A 23448-nucleotide genomic window follows, 5' to 3' on the forward strand; every position below is an offset into this window, starting at 1 on the left:
CTATCGAGTTAAACAATATGGAAAATAACCCACTAGAAAAAGTAGAATGGAAAGAAAGATTTTATAGAATATGTGAATTCTTCTTCTTTCGGCTGCTCCCGTTAAGGGTTGCCACAACGGATCATCTTCTTCCATATCTTCCTGGCCTCTACATCTTGTTCTGTCACACCCATCACCTGCATGTTCTTTCTCATCACATCCATAAACCTTCGCTTAGGCCTTCCTCTTTTCCTCTTTCCTGGCAGCTCTATCCTTAGCACCCTTCTCCCAATATACCCAGCATCTCTCCTCTGCACATGTCCAAACCAATGCAATCTCGCCTCTTTGACTTTGTCTCCCAACCGTCCAACTTGAGCTGACCCTCTAATGTACTCATTTCTAATCCTATCCATCATCGTCACACCCAATACAAATCTTAGCATCTTTAACTCTGCTAACTCCAGGACTGTCTCCTGATTTCTGGTCAGTGCCACCGTCTCCATCCCATATAACATAGCTGGTCTCACTACCGTCCTGTGGACCTTCCCTTTCACTCTTGCTGATATCCGTCTGTCACAAATCACTCCTGACACTCTTCTCCACCCACTCCACCCTGCCTGCACCCTCTTTTTCACTTCTCTTCCACAATCCCCGTTAATCTGTGCCAGGAGATAAAGTGGTTTTGTCATTATATGACATAAAATACATAAAATGACACATCGGATAAAGGAAAATTAGGCTGAAAACAAACAAGAGTAAGGAATGGTGTAAAATGCTACCAAATTCTGACACTAATCAGAGAACATAAACCTCTCCAAGACCCCTGAACATGCCCGCAAGGACTTGCTTGACTTACTCAACCCTGTGAGGTCTGAATAAGCACCTGTCTAATTAAACTGCTCGTAGTAACTCAAATGTAAAAGAGGACATAAATGAAAAAAGGCCAGGACACAAAACAAAATCAATCCAAAATAATTAAGAATCAAAACACATAAAAACAAATTAAAAAAGTGCTCTAAAGTAAACTTATTAAAGTGTAAATGCATAAGCAAATAGGGCAAACCACTGAAGATGGTGTCACAAAGACTGCCTGGGTTAATCAAAACAAGATCACAAAAGCTGACAGTTTGTATTTCTGAGTTCTGTTTTACAGGAAAAGGAATGAGTGCTATTACATTACATGACAGGGAACACACACTCATGCCCAGTAACACATACAAGCTGACAGCTGTTTACAGTGACATTACTCCAGTAAAGCTCGATCGGAGCCCTGGAGAACAATGGCCAGCCAGAAAAAAAAATTTAAAAACATTGAAAAAATAATGAAAATGCATTTAATTGACCTTGGAGCCTTAACCGTGATACACAATCATCTTCAGAGTCAGCGCTCATAAAGTGAAATATCTCTGGGAGAAACAAGGGCTTCTCTTACATTCTGGGTGCTTTTCCTGCATTTGATTTTTGTTTTATCACCAACTGTGAAAAACAGAAGGGTGGCAGAATACAAGGACCATCCTTAAGAGATATCCAAAAGTGAGGGAAAGAAGAGGAGGAGGAAAAGGAGGAGGAAGCAGAGTCAATTCACTACTAGTAAATGTATCAGTCACTGCAAGTGCTCACCTCAGCAGAACCACATGATCTGACATAAAAGCTCCAATGGTGACATCTGCAAGAAACCAAAGAACAGGACTCATCAACACACTCCAAGTGATTCTTCCGCTACGTGCATCATCATTTAGTATCCGGCAGGCACCCCTAAGGCCACTTCATACTTTTGCAAGATATGTGTCACTCTTATCAGAAAAAAAACATATTTTCACCCTGTTCCTCTTTCACTTAAGAAATTTCCCCCTCTGATGTTCTGTATAGGTGTTAACATTTCAACATACAGATTTAAACTGAAATTCCTTTTTTGCTTAATTTTAGTGAGGCTTTTCATAACAGTCTTTATACATTCTCAAGTCTGCATGATTAAGGAATATTTTCAGGGCTCCAAAAAGATAAACAATAAAACCCCAAGAAGAGAAGGGCACTCTCACTAATACTATCTCCTTCACCATTGGTTATTTAGATGCTTGCTGGCGAAGGACTCAGCTTCTGCTTCTGTCATGAAGCCCTTCCGGGTCAGCAGTATAAAAACTTCGGACAGTGGGCATTCACTTGAAGACCATCACCTACATTGGCAGGATCGATCCCACATCTTTTTCTTTAAACTGGCTTGATGCCAATTGTTTGCCTCCTCACTTGCATTTTTATTTGACCTTTTTTCCCTTCCCGTCCTTTTTTATGTCCCCTGCTTCATTTTTCAGATTACAGTGGAATAGTCGTCAGGATTTGGAAATGGAGAAACAACAAACCCAACCAGTCCCAGAAGCACCTAAGATGTTTACAGATTATTTCTTTTGAGCTTTTGGTTCAATTACTTTAGCAGACCAGGATTTCCCATCTGGTCAGATCCACCTACCTGGGTATGCATTTCCATCCATATCCACAGCTCCTGATATCGACTGGCCAAACATCTGCAAGGCTGGGTTGATTGACCGTCCTGAAATCCTCTGGAGTAGATGTCAGAAAATAAATAAAATTACCATAAGCGTGTCAGCAACCAAACACATATATTTCTATGAGCCCCTGTGCTACTTGCCAGCCAGACGTTTGGGAAATATGCAATAAAAGAACCAACTGAATGCCGGTTCTCACACTGTGTTATATTAAAACCGTAACATTAGCATAAATGACCATAAGAGGAAAAAGAGAACCTGCACATCGTGTTGATTTCTGATATACAATGGCAAAATGAAGTAAAGACTTCAGCTGCTTAAGTGTTGGACAGCAGCTTCTTTAATGTTCTAACATGGCCAGACATTTGTCTTTGTCATGACAAAAAGTCTCCTGCTGACTTACAGTGCCTACAAAAAGTCTGACCTCCTTCAAAGTTTTCACATTTTACTGTTCTACAACATTGAATTACAGTGGATTTAGTTGGCTTTTTGACAGCAATCAATGGAAAAAGATGTTTTATGGTCAAAGTGAAATGTGATCTCTGCCATGTGGTCTAAATTAATTATAAATATAAAACAAACTAATCGATCACATAAGTATTCACACATTTCATTATGACACATTTAAATCATCACTGGTGCAGCCAGTTGGTTTTAGAAGTCACAGAATTAGTTCAATGGAGACACCTGTGAGTAACAAAGGGGTTTCAAATGATTGCAGTATAAATTCGCTTTATCTGGAAGGTCCAATTTGTGGTGAGTTGGTATGGTGGACTAACCTATACAACAAGGATAAAAGAACAACCTCAAGCCACTCCTTGAAAAGGTGATTGAAAAGCACAGGTCAGGGAATGGAAACGAGAAAATATCCAAATCAATAAATATCCCTGAGAATCCAGTTTAGTCAGTCATTAAGAAATAGGAATGGGGCACAGCTGATAATCTGCTAGAGCAGGCTAGCCACAAAAAACGACTGAGGAGAAGACTAATGAGGGAAGCCACCACATGATAACCCTAAAGAAGACATAAGCAATGGCACATAAGACTGGAGAGACAGTGCAAACAACTGTTGCCCAGATGCTTCACTAGTTACATCTTTATGGGAAAGGGCAGAGAGAAAGATACCGTTAAATAAAAGACACACAACATTTCAGCTAAAGACACATGGGAGACTCTGAATTCAGCTGGAGGAAGGTTCTGTGGTCTGATGAGATCAAAATTGAGCTTTTCAGCCATCAGACTAAACATCACATTTGGTGCAGTCAAAAACCTACTCATTATCAAAAATATACCAAACCCCTCATGAAGAATGGTGGTGGCACCCTCATGCTGTGGGGTAGCTTCTCTGTAGCATGTTCTGGAAGGCTTATGAGAATAAAATGAATATCACAAAATAAAGGGAAATCCTCCAGGAAAACCTGATGCAGTCTCTAAGAAACCTGCACCTTGGGAGAAGATTTGTTCTCCAGCAACACAGTGACCCCCACGCGTAAATCAAAAGTTAGACAAGAATGGCTTAAAAACAGCAATGTTACTGTCCTGGAGTGGCCAAATCAGAGTTCAAACCTCAACCCAACATAGAATTTGTGGCATCAATTACAAAAAGGTGTTCACTCACAATCCCTATGCAACCTGACAGAACTAGAGTAAAGAAGAATGAGGAAAAAGTGCAGTGTCTGATGTGCAAAGCTGATAGAGACGTGGACACACAATGTCAAGGTGTCAATGGCTGCCAAAGGCGCATCTACTAAATACTGACTTGAAGGGCTGAATAGTTATTAAATAATTAATATGTGTTTTATATTGGTAACTAATTTAGACTGCTTTGCCGAGGTCTGTTTTCACTTTAACATTAGTCTTTTTGTGTCAACCAGTCTCAAAAATGACAAGTTAAAGCAGATCTGATTGATTGTTGCAAAAAATAAAAAGTAAAACCTTCCAAAGGGGTTGAATACTTTTTATAGGCCTTATATATTTACCTGTCAGCCTGTCGTTCTCTTTGTCAGTGTGTGTGTGTCTACTTGGGAGTCTGCCTGACTCTCTATTTGCTTAGTTAGGCCTTAACCTGTTTGTCTATCTGACCATTCGCTCTTCTGTGTCTCTGTCCTTTTCTGTGCAATTGTCTGATCTCCTGATTTTCTACCAGTCTTTCTGTCTGTCTGTGTGTCCCACTCTCCACCTGTTAGTGTCTATCAGCATATGCCTGCTTGTTGGTTTATCTGTCTTTTTAAGAGTCCGTCTGACAACTTGCCAATGCAAATCTCTGTGACTGGCTGCTTTTGTGTCTAGACATCTCTGTGTATGCTTGCTTGACGTCTGTGTATATTTGCTTGCTTCTGTCTCCTCTGTCCACCTGCCAGACTCCAAGACTGGCTTCATTTTGTATATCCATCTGTCCGTTTATCTCTCTGCAGGCTTACTGTATGTATCTGGTGGTTTCTATGTCTCTCTCTGTCCCTCTTGTTGTAGGTACTCAATGTCTACTTGGTATCATTACACGTATACATACAGTATTAAACAAGAATGCTAGTGATTTAAGAAAAGCACTATATGACAAAAAAAACATACAAACACACAACAAAGACACTCTAACCTAAGAGAGACCATGCTAAAGTGTGATAGCAGGAACCCACGCTAGTAAGTAGCAAATTTCAAGTGGTCATCTTTTTCTGAACATATGACATACTGTATTTGAATGTATTTGAATGTGAAGTTACATTCTTTTTCTTAATATAAAAAAACATGGTTTGTGGAAGCATAAAAAATAAAAGCTTTCACACTCTGACTTACCATGGAATACTTTGTCACTATCCCTTCTGCATCCCCGTGGTAGATATACACAGCTCCGGCGTAGTCATCTTCTTTAGGGGCTCCAATGGCAACGTCTGCCAGAACCAAATGAAAAGTCAACCGGCATCAAGAACATTTGCATCTGTCCTTAATGATTCAATGGTGCTTTGGGTGTGCTGCACAGTGACAAACACAGAGCTGTGGGGGCATAAGGGCTGGCCGAAACCTTAGAATTTCTAGAACAGCATACCTCTAAGTTAAATGAATAAACACACTCATAAAATGCAGAACAATACACATGGAGCAGGCAGTGGTAAGGAAGGCAGTGGGAATTACCAATAAAACCTGTTATGACGTTGTGCCCTTCCCAAATTGAATACATTATAATGTTATTCAAAAGGAATCTACACATGACTACTATCTCCATCCAAAGAACACATGTGTGAGAGGCAAGCATCAGTGACACTAAGTGGGGACAAGATGGCGAGACCCCTCCAAGAAAACACAGCAAGCATTTCTAAGGGCTTAACCCCACTCAGAATCCAATAGAACCTTCACCAGCTTTAGCAGCAATGATGTGGAAATTGAAGTTCAAAAGAAAAACAGTCCCTAATGTCTACAACTGGATGGTTATACTCACACATTAAAAAATAAGTTAATAAATATTATTGCAGACAGTAGTTTTTCAGAACCGAGCAGATTTCCAAATACTAACATGGCGGTAAACTGTGGTGGTACAGCCATATGAAGGAGCATACAACAGGGCTGCTGCCAGGCTCCAGTTTGACTGTTTGACTTCAGTCTACTTGGTTAAACTCACCAGGCCTAAGTGACTGCCATATTGTCTGCAATGTCCTGTTAGTGGCAGGTGTATGTACAGTAACATACAACAACCTGACGGGACATGCTCGTTGTTAATGTAAAACAATTTCAATGTTAGATAGATAGATAGATAGACAGACAGACAGACAGACAGACAGACAGACAGACAGACAGACAGACAGACAGACAGACAGACAGACAGATAGATAGATAGATAGATAGATAGATAGATAGATAGATAGATAGATAGATAGATAGATAGATAGATAGATAGATAGATAGATAGATTGTAACCTAAGAAAACACTTCCCAATAATTCAATAAACAGTAAAGTGGGCAGACAGGTGGTTAGTTTGTTCATTATGCATGTGTTGTCATTGTGCAACATGTCCTTGGTCACTCTTGCATATGCTGTTGTCCTCTTACAAAGAAGTAGGCCTTTTTAGCACCTGTAGGAATACTGCTGTGGCCACACAAAGTGACTCTTAATACACCATTTTAATCACTCCTCTAAGAAAAATAAAAAATGTGTGGATTGCTTTATTTTTGACTAGTTTTGTCAAAGCTGTTTATTTAATGTAAATTAACTCACTTACAAAAAAAAACAAAAGAGAAGAGTGATGCTAGTGAGATCAAGAATATAGTATGGCCAGATGGTACACTGATTGGCTAGGATCCATACTGCATATGTTGATAAACTTGCCTCTCTGTCCTTGTTATCTACAATAATAAGAAATATAGGACTTCAGTGCACTAAAAACACATTTTATGAATTTTCTAATATCCTACAATGGATAATATTCTACAAAATTCTACAAGGGTAAATCAAAAAGTAAAGGTAATTTGAAAATTACACTGTGACAGAATAGAATAGAATTCCATCCATCCATCCATTATCCAACCCGATATATCCTAACTAAAGGGTCATGGGGGTCTGCTGGAGCCAATCCCAGCCAACACAGGGTGCAAGGCAGGAAACAAACCCCAGGCAGGGCGCCAGCCCACCGCAGGGCACGCACGCACACACACACGCACACACACACACCAAGCACACACTAGGGACAATTTAGGATCGCCAATGCACCTAACCTTCATGTCTTTGGACTGTGGGAGGAAACCGGAACACCCAGAGGAAACCCACGCAGACACGGGGAGAACATGCAAACGCCACGCAGGGAGGACCCGGGAAGCAAACCCACTGCGCCACCGTGCTGCCCAAGAATAGAATTAATAGAATTAATTAAATAGAATATATAGAAGCTGACACAAAACAACATGTTTGCGATGGCTTATGGGTAGTGCGAACACACACAGCACAGTGCTCTGCTCTGATCATTTATTTTAGGTAGAATGCCTAGAGGGGGCTGGGCGGTCTCATGGTCTGGAACCCCTGCAGATTTTTTTTTTTTTTCTCCAGCCGTCTGGAGTTTTTTTGTTTTGTCTGTCCTCCCTGGCCATCGGATTTTTCTTTTATTCTATGTTAATTAGTGTTCCCTTATTTTAATTCTGATTTATTTTGTCTTTTTTCTCTTTCTTCATCATGTAAAGCACTTTGAGCTGCATTATTTGTATGAAAATGTGCTATATAAATAAATGTTGTTGTTGTTGTTGTTGTTGTTTTTGTTGTTAGTCTAGTTGAAGCCAAGGTCAAATGAACATGGACACTCCACTGTGGGATTGCATCACTGTTGAACAACATGTCGTAGTGAGATTTCTATGGGCAGAGGGAATGAAATCTGCTGAAATTCAGGAAAGGATGTTAGCTCGGTACAGAAATGAAAACTACAGGACTCAACCAAAAGTTTATGAATGGATAGATAGGTTTAAAACGGGAAGAACAAGTGTAGCCAGTGATAAGCAATCTGGTCAACCATCTACATTTGGATATCAGCTATGGATCTGCACGTGAGATAGTTCATGATGACTTGGTATACTGGAAAATCTAGCAAGATAGGTACCCAAAAAATGTACTGATCTGAGCAAGTCAAATCTGTCATTGATTTATTTAATATATATATATATATATATATATATATATATATATATATATATATATATATATATATATAATATATATAGTACATAGCACAATTGTTTTTGTTGGTGGTTTTGCATAAAAGGTTATGACGTTTTCATTCAATCAGAAAACATTGCTAGAGAAATTAGAAAAAAAAGTCAGACAAGGTTTTTACTTAGAACATGCAATAGTTTATTGGGAAGTATTTGGTTAATCCTGAAACTAAAATTCTGCAGTGACTTATGTATGTAAATGTACCATCGGGTCCTTTAAAATAGTAGGCCCACAAGGCAGCACACAGAGGGTGCATTCCCTGCCCTTGATGATTCATTGACAGTAAAATCAGACCACAATCTCTGCATGCTGTTTACTTAATATGTTTGTTATTCTCTGTAAGTCTTCCCTCTGACAACAATACCTGGAAGAAAAATGTGGTGTGTCCTTTTATTTATGAGTAGGAGCTCACAATTTAAGAGAAACATTATACACTTGACATTATTACACCTTTCTGCTGTCCATCCTCTCATCCTTCACTCCCTGTAATCATCACACAGACCTCCTGCAGTGGCCTTTCTAAAGTGAATGATGCATTGTTTATTTCATAGTTTCAATTATTTAAATTTAAGTCACATTTTGGAAGTATTTAAATATCAATATGCAAGTGAAATTTTAAAAGATGCAGCTTTGTCCTGCCTTCTGTTAGTATGCAAGACAATGGGCAAAATGACATCAGACCATTACTGGTAAAAAGATACTTTTTGTTTTTACAAAACTGTACGTTTGTGAAAACATTATGGTAATGTTATCCTGACATACAATAAACAATTAAAATTACTGTAAATAAATTATATGCTAAGTGGATTTTAGACCACAACAAAAATAAGCATTTTGAAGGAAAAATGAAAATTACAGTATTAAAAAAATCAGGGCAACTGGTGAGAGTTATATAATGAGCCCATAATGTAAAATGAGTGAATGCACCCTTTAATTTTACATTCCTCCACAAATATTATTTAACTCCAGTCTGTTTACTAAAGACATTATAGAAAGTTCCAAGTAGGGCTTTAAATTAAACAGATCCATAAGAATGTGCATTTTATTACTGAAAAATCCCAGCTTCTACATTTTAGTGTGTGAGCATCATATAGTTTTAAATGACTAGGGTTCATAATGTTATTATTCTAAGTAAAGGAAAAAAGGAAAAAAAGTGAAAAAACACAGAAGATTTGAGACAGTGTGCGAATAACTGTGTTGTTTGTTAATTTGTATGGTGAAAATGTTGCAAAAAAAAGTCATTTCATAAATTGTGGCTGTCTCCATTGGCTGCCTTGCTGCCTTTGACATATGTTCTCCACTTGAGATCTGAGCATTTTTGCAGGATGTGGTCACCTTTTTGGACATATGCTCATGGCCTTCCTCCCCTAATTTAATTAATTAATTTATCATTGTTCTGGTGAATTGTAAATTCTCTTCTTATTGTGCCATACTATGTTTTTACATGAATTATTCATCAAATGTGTTATATTTTAAAGATGTTTTATGTATGTGTGTGAATGTATGATTTTTGTTAAAGGTGTACTTAACATTTTGTTTGTCTAAATTCCATATAGCACCACTGATTTTGAGCCAAAATTAATTAATTTGCATATAAGGATTGGGGCCGGGCGGCACGGTGGCGCAGTGGTAGCGCTGCTGCCTTGCAGTTAGGAGACACGGGTTCACTTCCCGGGTCCACCCTGCGTGGAGTTTGCATGTTCTCCCCATGTCTGCGTGGGTTTCCTCCGGGCGCTCCGGTTTCCTCCCACAGTCCAAAGACATGCAGGTTAGGTGGATTGGTGATTCTAAATTGGCCCTAGTGTGTGCTTGGTGTGTGGGTGTGTGTGTGTGTCCTGCGGTGGGTTGGCACCCTGCCCGGGATTGGTTCCCTGCCTTGTGCCCTGTGTTGGCTGGGATTGGCTCCAGCAGACCCCCGTGACCCTGTGTTCGGATTCAGCGGGTTGGACAATGGATGGATGGATGGATGGATTGGGGCCGTACTGTGGTGCAGAGGACAGTACTCCAGGGGCCTGGGACAGGTTTCTTTTTTTAATACATTCCATCTTCTTCTTAGATTTGAAACATATAGTAAGCATGTTAGGTTGCCTGGTAAGTCTATGTGAGCGCAGGAGACGTGAGTGCTGTCATGTCTGAGTGTGGCCTCTGATGGACTCGTCCAGGGTTGGCTTTTGCATTGCCACTAAAGCTTCCAGGACAGGCTTGAATTCCCCTAAGGCCATACAGAGGAACAAGTGAGTTTAGAAAATTAGCGGATTCTGTCACAAGTAAATAATCAGATGGGGACCTACCGTATATACTTGAATATAAGCCGAGTTTTTCAGCACCCAAAATATGCTGAAAAACGTCACCCTCGGCTTATATTCGAGTCAGGTCCCGCTGACCCCCCGGTATATGAACAAGCCAGTTTCCCTTTCGGTTTGTGCACGCCGATGATTTCCGCACGTGTTCAGTCTCTCCCTGTGCATTCCCCGAGCAAGAGAGAGATAGCGCGCACGAGAGAGAGAGAGGGGAGGGAGAGAGATACCATATTGTTTTTGTTGACCCTCTTCTCCATTTACAGAGCTAGTTTACTGTTTCTCTTTGAAATAAATACTCAAAAACATTTAACCTACTGATGCCTCAATTAATGTACGGTAATTTTATTGGTATTTATTTTGATTATTGAAACTTACCAGTAGCTGCTGCATTTCCCACCCTGGGCTTATACTCGAGTCAATAAGTTTTTTCAGTTTTTGTAGGTAAAATTAGGTACCTCGGCTTATATTCGGGTCATCTTATACTCGAGTATATACAGTACTCTGTCTTCATCTCCTGTCATTATTGCTTCCAATTTTGGGAGCCTCTTGAACCCAACACCACTGGTAATGTAACTGGATGAGCTGGCAGATGAGGACAAATCACACTGGGAGCAAGGTGATGGCGTAAAAGTGTCCCGTGCTTTTATTATTAACAAAAAAATCAAAACAAATGTTCTCCAATAAAGTGCAGTGTACAAAAACAGTCCATAAATAATTAATCCTTAAAAAACAGGTGACAAGTGGAGGCTAAAATCCATAATAAATAAATCCTTTAAAATAAGGTTAACATACTGGCTGGAAGCTGTCCTTTTTAAAAACCTGGTGCCTTCTCCTTTTAACTGGCAGCTCCCATGCTTCTCCCATACGGGCCTTACAACACAGGAGTTGCCCTAACCGCAGGTTCAGCTGACTCTCAACTGGTCCAGTAGCCTTCCGTCACCTGGCTGCATACAGCTCACTCGCCGGACTGAGACTCGACTCCCTAATGGCCAGGGCTCTCATGTTGGGGCTGTCCCTCCCAAGCATCCTCGACTCCCGCTGCCTTCTCGGCCTTACGCGGTGAGCCGTCTATGATCCTGGTCACTCCTGCTCCTCTGAATAGCTCAGCAGGAGTAACCCAATCCATCCGCCCCAGAGTGTCGGCCTTACATACTGCCAGGGCTGTCCTTCCAACTGCCTGCCTTTGCTCAAGCGAGCCTGCTCTCTCTTGCTCGCTCCCACACCAGCTTTTTTCTCCTCCTGCATTCTTCTTTCTCTAACCTCCGTTCTATATTGTTCTTTCACTTTCTTTTTCCTCCTAGGCTATACTTATATGGCTCCATTGACAGTGTCTCAATCACACACCACAGGAAGCCAACGAAGCAACTGAGAATGATCGCATCTTCACATGCAGGTGCATCTTGCCCCAATTACCTCATCAACTCCCCATGGCTGTGCTAGTGTGCCCACAGAAACTGACATGGCCAATGGATTATTTAAAAAAAAACGCCATTCTTTTGGAGCCGCAGACCTGCTATATCATAACAACTGAAGCTACAGTTCACACAGGCTCAACAAAATTAGACAGCAGAAGATTGGAAAAATGTTGCCTGGTCTGATGAGTCTCGGTTTCTGCTGTGATGTTCAGATGGTAGGATCACAGTTTTGCATCAACAACATGAAAGCATGGATCCATCCTGCTTTGTATCAACAGTTCAGGCTGGTGATGGTAGTGTAATGGTGTGTCACACTTTGGGCCACTTAGTACCAAATGAGCATCATTTAAATGCCACAGCCTACCTGAGTATTGTTGCTGTTCCTTTATGACTGCCGTATACTCATCTTCTGATTGCTACTTCCAACAGGATAACACATCACTTTGCAAAGCTCAGATCATCTCAAACTGGTTTCTTGAACATGACAATGAGTTCACTGTACTCAAATGGCCTCCACAGTCACCAGATCTCAATCCAACAGAACACCTGTGGGATGTTGTGGAATGGGAGGCTCACATCATGGATGTGCAGCTGGCTAATCTGCGGCAACTGCGTGATGCTATCATGTCAATATAGACCAAAATCCCCAAGGAATGTTTCCAGCACCTTGCTGAATCTATGCCATGAAGAATTACCGCAGTTCTGAAGGCAAAAGGGGGTCCGAAGTGGTACTGGCAAAGTGTACCTAATAAAGTGGCCGGTGAGTGAATACACGAGGTCGGCCCCAATAAGGGTGAAACACGTGTTGTGCTCTCTTTTTGTTATTTGGCAGATACTGTATCACGTATACATATACACATTGCAGTCTATGCATACATTTCGTGTGTGCACATACACTTGAACATGTACTGCTTTAGAGAAACGCTAACCTGGGCTCCATTTGACTTCATAATGCCAAGACATCTATATCTATCTATCTGGTGGTTATTCAGACATTCTACTCTAACTATAGGCCAACTGAAGAACACATGAGAGTAGCAATTGCATTACAGGCTGATCCTGTTCTGTCAATACCCATGACAGCATCTCAGTCTTCAACTTGTGCCTGCATCATTTGGCTCATATTGCATTAGAATGCCCACAAGTGGCCAACTGGCCGAGTTTACCCAGAAATTTACTTCATGCAAGAACAATTAGTATAAAGTCTGCTTCCTTCAGCACATTTGTCATGTTTTGAGTTTTCTTTTTCCCTTCCTGTACACTGCTACTGGGCCCATGATGTTTATCATATGTAAATGATACTCTAATGTATTATATGATGCTGCTGGATTTCTGTAGGATGGTACAGTGATCATCACTGCTACCTGACTCTATTAAATCCTTGGTTCTCCATACCTTTCTTGGACTGGTGCCTTATCATGGTCGATTTCTACTTTGTACCCAATTCATGGATTGGATGCTTCCTTAACTTCATCATCAGAAGAGAACCACATAGATCCTCTTTAAGTGGACCAAATTTGTGATAGTCGAATGGTGTCAAACCAGGGCTGTAAAGGGGATGTAGAAGACAATGTTGCATTGCCACCACTGTTGCACCTGCTGCATGGAGATGTGTGTTACATGTTATTGATAGCATTCCTCTTCTTTTGCTGCAAACTGGTGAATTTCAGCAGGTTTCTCTCCCTCAGGGTGGAGTGGTGGCTCTGAGGCTAGGGATTTGCACTGGCAATCAGAAAATTTCAGGTTTGGACCCCATAAACAACAGAAAGTTGCTCTACTTCGTTGGGCCCTTGCGCAAGGCCCTTAACCTGCAATTGTTCCATCCTGGGTATGACGTTAATCTGCATCCAGCCCTGCATGCAGGCCCCCCAACCTGTAGGGAAAACCTGGGGGTTGGTGGCAGAATTAGCACTCCAGCCACCATAAAAAAAACGTCACACTGGTTCCATTCCATCTGAACTAGTGTGGTGCTGAGGTGTCACCCATTGCATGGCTACACTCAGGTCCTAATCTGGGATCCTGAGTTGGTTTGTCATGTGGTGGGTGCAGCAATGCGCTGTATCAGCATGTGTTCCTAACCTCTATCTCTCTCTTCACTCCCTCTGCACAAAGAAATCTCCCTACAGGGTGTTGTTCAACAGTAGTGCAATCCCGCCGTGGAGCATCCATGCTCATCTGACCTTGGCTTCAGCTAGATTAACGGGAGAGGACTGAGCTGTGCCTTCAAACTGCCCCACAAGCCATCAGAAATGTGCTGTATTGTGTTAGCTTCTATACATTGTAGTTACCACATAATTTTCAAATTGCCTTTACTTTTTCATTTACCCTCATATATTGGATGGATGAATAACTGTATGAGCTGATGTACTTGATAGAATGTGTAACCCTAACAGGAAATTCTCTACAAAGGAGACTCTATCCAAATGAATTATTGCAGCAGGTCCACTTTTTGAATGTCTGGTGACAGCCCCCTACAACGCAACTTCGATTAGCTCTTACTAAGACTTAAAAAGGAAGTATTTGACAGTGGTTCATCTTGAACACTGATTCTTAAATTCTTACTCGGTAAAATTCCATTCACTTATTTTTGAAAACGTCTAATAACATCTTGCTTGCTTACTGGATTTTTCCATTTGAACATAATAAAGGTCTTCCCAAATTGCTGAGAAACCTCTGATTGCTGATCTTGTAAATGAAATGTTAGGAATCAAATAGTTCAGAATAGTCTAAGTAATTTAAGGGCGTATTCCCTGACTCATGAGTGCACTGCTTGAAGTACAGCGATGGACTTGCATAATTTTACAAGAAAGTGTGAACACAACAGATTGAAAAACGATAGTTAAAGGACCACAAACTGACCTGGAAATCCATCATCGTCGATGTCTCCCAGAGCTGAGATGCTTTCCCCAAAGTGTGCGTTGTATGCATTGTCCCCATTCAACAGTACTCTCTCCTCCAGGTTACCCTGCCATGGAAAACAGGGTGACAAGGTAAGGTGCATGCTGCTGTTAGGAGGGTTGATGAAGTGGGGTGTTGAACACTACCAAACTATTCAGCACCTGATGCTCTACCAGAAGCCATTGGATTTGGGTGTTACCATTCTTTATGAACATGATTACAGAAGGAACTCAGGGAATTTGGCTTTAAGAAATTTTATTAGTCATTATCAATATAAATAATATAAAAAAAACATATATACAGAGGAACTGCATTGTAATGTTCTTGACTAGACAGCATCAGCCCTACAAGATTACAGTAAATAACTCGCCCTGTCATTATGGCACTAAACTATCTCGTATCTACTCAGAGGCGCTATATGCACACCATTACCCACACCAGTTCTGCAGAGGCTGTCAATGGGATGATGCCCAGGAAGACATGGAGTTTTTAACTGGAATTCTTCCATTCTAATAAGTGCCTTACATTCTTAACTTTTACCACTGCCAAATACATCACAGAGCTCAGACTTCTTATGTAACTCAAAATGTCAGGTGCTTTATGCATCAAGATCACAAAAAGAGACAAGCTCTGCTTCTCAACAATGTTGCATTTGCTATTTTTTGGGGAATACCAGCAGTGTTTCTTAAACTTACATTATCATGATAAAGAAAAACAAAATGAAAAGCGCTAATCAGAAAACAGAACTGAAGTTCAAGTTAAAAATGACTCATCTCCTGCTGGTTGAAGAAAACAATTATTAAATTATATAGTGCCTTTCACACGGAAATGTCATGAGGCCTTTCACAATACAGGCATCGCATAAGACAGCAATGTAAAAACACCTGAAAAATTAAGTTACAGCCACTGTGCTTTCATTCCATGTCATCTGGCTCTGCTTCCCCACCATCAGATGAGACACAGAATCACCTCTGTGCTGCTTTACAAAGATGACGTCACCAACATCCCAGAATCCTTATGCTTTACAAAACCGGGCAGGTAGGCGACTAAGATTTTCTGAGACTGTCCCATTGCCTTGCTGCACACCTCTAGGAGGCTGATCATTTAACTTTGGGGCCCTTACTCTCTCAGATTCTGTCATCACAGGTCCATTCTTAGGTCTTCAACAGCTGTAACATTGATTAGTCTCCTTCTCTTATTATTCCCAGAACTGTTCTGTCTGCTCAGCCTCTCCATAATCCTCAGTGTAGCATCTGTTGTTACAATGTCTGCACAAAGCATTATTTTCACTTCTTCAGTACTGCACTCTTCATGTGTTTAATCAATCTAATCCATTCTCTCTACTTAATGTCTTTGTAAAGTGTCTTGTAATGGCGGATGTTATTAATGAACCAACAATATATAAGAATTGGCTGAGGTAGAAGATTAACTGACAACTCTGAACTGGCCCAATCTGAATGAGTGTGGCCGTTTGTGAGTACGCATGGCCTGGGATGGACCAGTGTCCCACCTACAGCTGGTTCTTGCTTTGTGTCCCTTTATTGAAAAATATTGGGTCACAAAATGAGTGGAAGGATGATAAAACATTACAGCAATCAAGCTCCCTGATTGTGGATTCTTCAAAGTGTTGTACTGGAAAAACCAAATTCAACAAATGAATGGATGGATGACTTTCTGACTGATTTTAAGTGAGTGGCTTTAAACTGAAGTTAGATTAGATTCGATTCAATTAGTTAAACTTTATTAATCCCATGGGGAAATTCACATGCATACAGCAGCAGAAACATAAAAAAAATCGGGAGTGGTCTCCCCTAGACTTTCTCATATACTCAGATATGGGGATGGATATTTGAGGAGTAAACGCAAGACAATGATTATATTTTTATATTATGTACATTAAAGAACCATCAACAACAAATCAAATCAAATTAATAATATATTGAGCAATTATTATAAAAGTAAAGTTGAATAAATTGGACTCTGCAGCTGCGTGAACAAAAGGTAAAGTACCACTTCCGGCTAACAGAAATAACCAAAAGTTGTACCTAATACTTGTATGCAAAATCTGGCTGACCTATGTGAAAGTGTACTCATGTTTACATACACACATGGTATTTTTGGATTAAGGGAGGTCTAAAGCGTCAAGATTCATCAAAATAAGAAATACAAAATCTCGAAATGGAATATTTAGAGGATTACATTACTTTGCCTATACTTCATATACAAGAAAGTCAGGGAGATCTAAAACATTGAGATTCATCAAAATCTTGACATCAAATCTTTGAACGATTACAATACTTCCCCGATACTTCATATACGAGAAAGTAACAAGGATACAGACTGACAGGACAAATAATACAGGCAATCAATCAATCGATAAGTAAATAAATAAATAAAAATAAATAAATGTACAGTGTGCAGGAAGGGAAAAATTTCAAAATAAACAGAGTATGTCAGGAGGAATCATTAAATTGCCTGATAGCAGAGGGCAGAAAAGACCCCCAGAGGTACTTCTTAGCACACCGTGGTGGAATGTGTCTGCAGCTGAAAGTACTCCAAGACAGCGCCTCCTGGAGGGGATGGAGGGGATTTTTCGTGATAGTATCGAATTTTGCCATTACCCTCTTTTCCACAACAGCTTCCAGTGTGTCCAGGGTTTGCCCTGTGATGGAGCAGGATTTCCTGATAAGTTTGTTTAGGAATTTCTGTGTCTTTTGAGCTCAAGTTACTTCCCAGTGTAGAACATCACACTGGATACTACTGACTGATTGAACATTTCCAGCAGGTTGCTGCATATAGTATATCAAAAGAATACAAATCTAAGAAAAATTGTAAAAGAATTTAAAACAGTAATGGAATTAATTTAGACCTAATTGGGAATTGAACAAAAGTGGAAATATAACATTCCAGCTGATACATGTACTTATTCACAGCCAGTGGCACATTACGTGACTTCTGGTGAGAGGGGATGTCAAACATGATGACTGCAACTGCTAATTGCATCGCTTGAGCAGGTCAGATTACATGACTTGCAGTCGCAGGCTATGATAAATTACATGACTTTCCAGTACAGTTTCCAGTTTTCAAAGTATTGCACACTCACAGTATGCTGACAGCCCAGAAAACAGGGCAAATACTTTCCAAATATACTTTCAGGATAGAGAGTTCAGCCACAGTTTCTGCCCTTTTGCATTCTGTTGTGGTACATAAAACATGAGACATCGGACAGACAAGCTTCTCTTCTGTTTGCAAGGTCCAAAACACCTGCATTCCTTACTCCTCGCAGCTGCAGTATATGCATTGTACATCCCAATAAGTGCTCATTTGCTCTGAACTTTTGCACACACACAAGCCCACCCCTTTGGCTTGATTTTGTAGGGGTGGCCAGGAATGTGAGACTACACGGCTGACTCCGACACGCCAAGGTTATCTAAATGAAAATCGCTGAAAACGTTATGTAATGTGACAGGGCCGTTAGTGGATTCTATTAAGCTAGGCATTAAGGTTAGCGCTGCTGCCTCATGACACCCTGGAGACAGGCTGCTTATTGTCAGAGACATGTTGGATAGGATTTTTTTACAGATACACTGGTTCTTATACCACATCCCAAAAGTGTTTGCGTTAGATTAACTTTACTTCTTTGCTCTTTTACTCCTTACGCATGAGTGTACCCTGTGATGGACTGGCAGCTTTTTAACCTCACTCTTGCTTCTATGACCCTGAACAAGATTCAGAATGTTTAACAATGGAATGAATATGTTTTAAAGATACATTTAATTATTAGGCTGATGCCTTTATCCAAGGTGAATTACAATATTTGAGATACAGTTGGTTACTTTTCTTTTGTGTTTCCAATGAGAGTGCAGGCAGGTAAAGTGACTTGCTAATGGGCACACAGTGTCAGTAGCAGGATTTGAACCCACAACCACAGGGTTTGAAGTCCAAAGTCTTAATCACTATGCCATACTGTGTGTCTAAACTAAGCAAAAGTGGATTGAATATAAAAAAAATCTAACACAATGGAAATGTGATAAACTGAACTGAATTAAACTGAAGTGGATTGACATACATGAACTGAAATCCATTCATTCAGGAAGCAGGTGAGAACCAAACTCTGTTTGAAAAGCCAATTTGTACTTAAACAGGGGTCATTGAAATGGAACTTGAACTTAACTGAAGCAAACGGAGGTAAACTTTAACTGTAACTGAACTGACAATCATCCACTGCACACACTTTCAAATAACTGGACTTCAAGCAGACTTACTTCTAGTCAGTCATTGCATCAAACTTCATTTTATACAACAACTTTATGGTTATCCCCATCACAAGGTACTTGAAGTCCACTCGAATACAACACAGTGAGATGAACTGAAAAGAATTTACCTACAGTTGGTTAAATGGAATCAATCTGTGTGAAAAACGATGCCTTTGAAGTAATCTACACTGAGCTGAATTCACATGAGGTGACAAACAGTACAGAATGGGAATGCTGCTTTAATAAAATCATCCTGACTACAAGCAATGCAAGTGAACAGGACACCATGTCCTCAAGCTAAACTGACCTGAATGAAATGTGGAGTCACTCATCCCAATCTAAGCTGTCACAACAAAGCTTTCTCAGTCCGAAACAGGAAGCATCTCCTACGCTCAGCCAGACAGGCCATTGCTCACATCATCTCAGAGTCCACTGTAGTTTACCCATTCCTAATCAGTCTTCACAGACAAATGGTCTTCACAGACCAGGCACACACTTTTGGTTTTGCATAACAGCTTTCATTATTTTTAAGGCACCGTACTTACGTTTCCTTTGTTGATAAACACTGCAACATGACCTTCATCTCTGACATCACTAAACATGGGAGCCCCCACTAGCAGATCCGACAGACCATCCTGGTTCAAGTCAACTGCACACAAGGAGGAGCCAAAGTAAGAGCCCATCTGAAAACCATTCACAAGTCATAAGTTAGTATATTAGCAGTCATCTTGTTTATTTGGTTTTGTATTGTTGGTCCAAGATGCACACCATTCAGGAAAACGTTTTATCTTTTTGGCTATGGATGCAACGCTGGGACACACAACATTACAGGAAAGTGAATGACTCCAAGTGCGATGACCACACACAGCTTATCAGTGGGGGGACCTTGAACTTGTCTCAGAAAGGATACTGTTATTGTTTGTTGAGTTCCTGTGATTATTATATTTTAAGCTGAGCTGCGCAAGATCAGCAGCCAGTCAAGATAACTTCAGCTAGGAAAAGTAGAATATCAGCCTGGAAATAATTCATTCAGGAGGACTTCCATATAAGTTTATAAGGCTGCTTCACTCTGATGTAATTCACCTCAAATTCACACGAATGTAAAACATGAACGGCAGCAAACAGACTGAACAATGATTGCATCAGTCAGCTGCCTCCATTAAGTCAGCCAGTCCATACTTTTGGATTAACTAACATAAGTCCTCCAATCTGTGAACAGGTTTGAAAGGCATGCTGGTTTTGAATCACTGGAGCAACCCAGGATTTCATGTATAAATTATGGAGGACAGTGAGTTGGGAGTTTGGGTATGGGGATGAACCTGCCAAAGTGAACCAATGAAGAGGGTTCAAGTACAGCAAGCAGGAAGAGCTTGTCATATTGATATGTCTTAAAAGGAGGACTGCACATGAGCAAAATCATATAACAGCCCTGCCAGTACAAAAGGGCAAAAGGATGGGGTATGATAGTCCGACCTAGGGTTAGTGACACCTCACCCTAAAATATGTCGCTTACCTGAAAAGACTATGGACCCTGAGTCAAAATGTTTCTATTTTTGATAAAAAAGAGACTGAGGCATGTTAGAAAGTGACATGCAGTCTCCAGGCATTGTTGTCATATCCAGTTACCATTATTCATAATTATACCACAATGACACAGGGAGTAATCACAACAATGGATACTCTACCTTCTTTCCAGTGGCTTTAAAGAACAAAACCAGAGACCCTTTTTCAATTCTAAAAATATACACCTGAGGAGAAAAAAAAAAGAAAAAATGATTTGTAACAGACTTAAACACTGCTACAGGAAAGGGGTAAGTGGGTGGCAAGTGACAAAAGACCTTAGCCTCATAAGGTTTAGCAAATTACAGCACCAACGGATCCCATGCTGGCAGTCACCAAAAGGATGGAACCCTCAATATAAAGCATTTCATAGGGTCCAGAATATTTTGAATGGTCTGTGATATGGAATCTGACAGGTGTGCTGAATTCAGCATCATTGTTCTTTGAGAGAAAGAATGGACTCACACCTTAGTTATAGTAGTGAAAATCTCTCCTGAGTGCTTGGCTGTACAGTGTCAAGAAAAATTATATGAACCCTCTGGAATGGACTGAGGGTCAGGGTTTTATGACAGATTAATTCTGGTCTTCTGCATTAATTGGTTATAAAATGTTATCTGATGTTCATCTAAATTACAAGTTTAGACAAACACAATATGCTTAGGCAAATAACACACAATTATAATCTTTCTTGTCTTTATTGAAGACCTTCATCAAACATTTACGGTGTGCCATGGTAAAAGTAAGTGAACCTTTGATTTAATAGCTGGTCAAACCCCCCTTGGCAGTTGTAACCTCTAACAGGGTTTTCCAGCAGCTGTGGATCAGACCCGTATGACGTTCACGAGGAATTTTGGACCATTCTTCGTTACTGAACTGTTTCAGCTCAGCCATATTCTTCGGACGTCTGCTGTGATTGGTTCTCTTGAGGTCATTCATGGCATTTCTATTGGGTTAAGGACTGGCCTTTGACTAGGCCACTCCAAAAGGCATATTTTTCGTTTTTTTAAGCCATTCTGTAGCAGGTTTGCTTTAATATTTAGAGTCGTTGTTCTGATGTATTATTCAGCTTCTATTGAGCTTCTGCTGGCAGACAGCCACCCTGGTATTATCAAGAGAATACCTTGATAAACTTAAGAAGTCATTTTCCTCTTTAAAATGGCAAGTTGTTCAGTCTGTGAGACAGCAACCTAGCTGTAAATCTTGATGCTACTTAATCAATGGGATAATGTTTACATGCTACACAGTGCTCTATTTATGTCACATGTACTGCTGTGTATTCCTCACAAAAAATTGAACCTTAGTATCACCAGTCCACAAAACATCTTCTCAGTAGTTCTGTGGAGTGTCAAGGTGAACTTTAGATATTCAGTGATATTTATTTAGAGAGCAGTGGCTTCCTTCTCGATGTCCTACCATGTTCCCCAGGCCTGTTCAACATTTTGCGTTTGTTAGGTCCATGAAAAGAAATGATAACTTGGTCCAATGATTCTTTCAAGCCTTTAGCTGTTCCTCTTGGGTTGTTTTTTTAACTCACTGAGCAATTTGCGTTGTTCCTTTTGAGTCATCTTGGCTGGTTGCCCATTTCTTGGTAGAGCGACTACAGTACTAAATCGTCTCCATTACTAAACAATTTGTCTAACTGTGGACTGATGAATATCTAAACTCTTTAAAATTACTTCATAACCTATTCCAGCTTAATGCAAATCAACAATTCTTTACTGTAGCTCTTCTGACATCTCTTTTTCGTTAAGCCTGCTTAAGATCAGCAGATGCTTTGTGTGAATAGTAAACTCAAAATGTTTGAGTCTTTTTTTGGTCAAAGTAGCTCTAAACCACACTTCCAATCTCATTTCACTGGATGGACTTCAGGTTTTCTGTATGAAGTACTTAATATGTACAGGAGTAATATAATCTGTGTGTTACTAGTAAACACAGATATATTTGGCTATTTCCAAGGGGTTCACATAGTTTGTCATGCCACTGAATACATATCTGTGCAATTTTGTGTGATGCTAAGAAGTTGGAGCCCCTTCACACTTAATGGTTCATTTGTACTGAAAGCTGATCGGAAGCAGGCATCCACAATGCAAAGTTACGGACTCGTGAACAGTTGAAGGCTTTTTGAACCATCTTGCGTGTTTATCTGGTGAGACTTCACAGTACCCACACAATCTGGCACTGCACAGAATGGATTCTGAGAAGGAAACAGTCATTTTTCCTCCAAGGAATTGGGTGTATCCAAAAAAGAAAAGAAAAAGATAAGATGACCCTCTTGCCAAAATTCGACCTGTCTGTCCTACTTCCTGTGCGTCCATAAACTTTTCATAGATTTGCTTTTAAATGCATAAACTTGGTGCCACCCCCCAGTTGGTCATGGGGAAATGAAACACAGAATCAGCTTGCATGACCTCTCACATCTAAAGAACTCACGCCAACAGTAAAAGTCCCATAGGTCACTTGGATGAAGTTCGAACGTATCTCAAACCGTGCGAGCAGTGACTTTACAATCTTCAACGGCTTTCTCCTGATTTTGGACCAATTTGTAAAACAGTTGGCAACTGGCAAGTCTGGCAGAAATCACATAGTAAAGAAAATGAGCACACCCAAATCACTAAGGGACTACCACAACACTTCATTTTTGGAACCAAGAACTCAGGCCTGCAGGAACGTTTAGTGTGCAGGGCCATATCCACAGATGGTGAAGGATAACCAGGTCTCCACTTGCCTTAACGTTAATGTTGTACTGAGTAGTCTTTTTCAAAATCTCAATTAATCTCCCACACTGAAAATGTCTGCTCATGGCCTGTGTTGAAATTTATAGTCAGTTGATTTTAAAATACTTATCTGCATTGACAT

The 23448-nt window shown here is 40.3% G+C and overlaps 1 protein-coding gene across 2 annotated transcripts in view; it reads right to left on the reverse strand.

Moving 5' to 3' along the window:
- itga9 (integrin, alpha 9) overlaps positions 1-23448 on the reverse strand; it is a 340968-nt gene that overhangs the window by 251973 nt on the left and 65547 nt on the right. For both annotated transcript variants that reach the window (XR_003718143.2, XM_028817449.2), the window contains exons 8-13: positions 20718-20780; positions 19578-19715; positions 14738-14843; positions 5271-5365; positions 2444-2534; positions 1600-1645 (exon numbers count right to left, since the gene is read on the reverse strand). Coding sequence is in view for 1 of the 2 variants with exons in the window: in XM_028817449.2 (XP_028673282.1) it covers positions 1600-1645; positions 2444-2534; positions 5271-5365; positions 14738-14843; positions 19578-19715; positions 20718-20780 (539 nt within the window). In the remaining variant the exon portion in view is untranslated. The remainder of the gene's footprint in view (positions 1-1599; positions 1646-2443; positions 2535-5270; positions 5366-14737; positions 14844-19577; positions 19716-20717; positions 20781-23448) is intronic.

This window comes from Erpetoichthys calabaricus, chromosome 13 (genome assembly GCF_900747795.2).
Source record: "Erpetoichthys calabaricus chromosome 13, fErpCal1.3, whole genome shotgun sequence".
Taxonomy (NCBI): domain Eukaryota; kingdom Metazoa; phylum Chordata; class Cladistia; order Polypteriformes; family Polypteridae; genus Erpetoichthys; species Erpetoichthys calabaricus.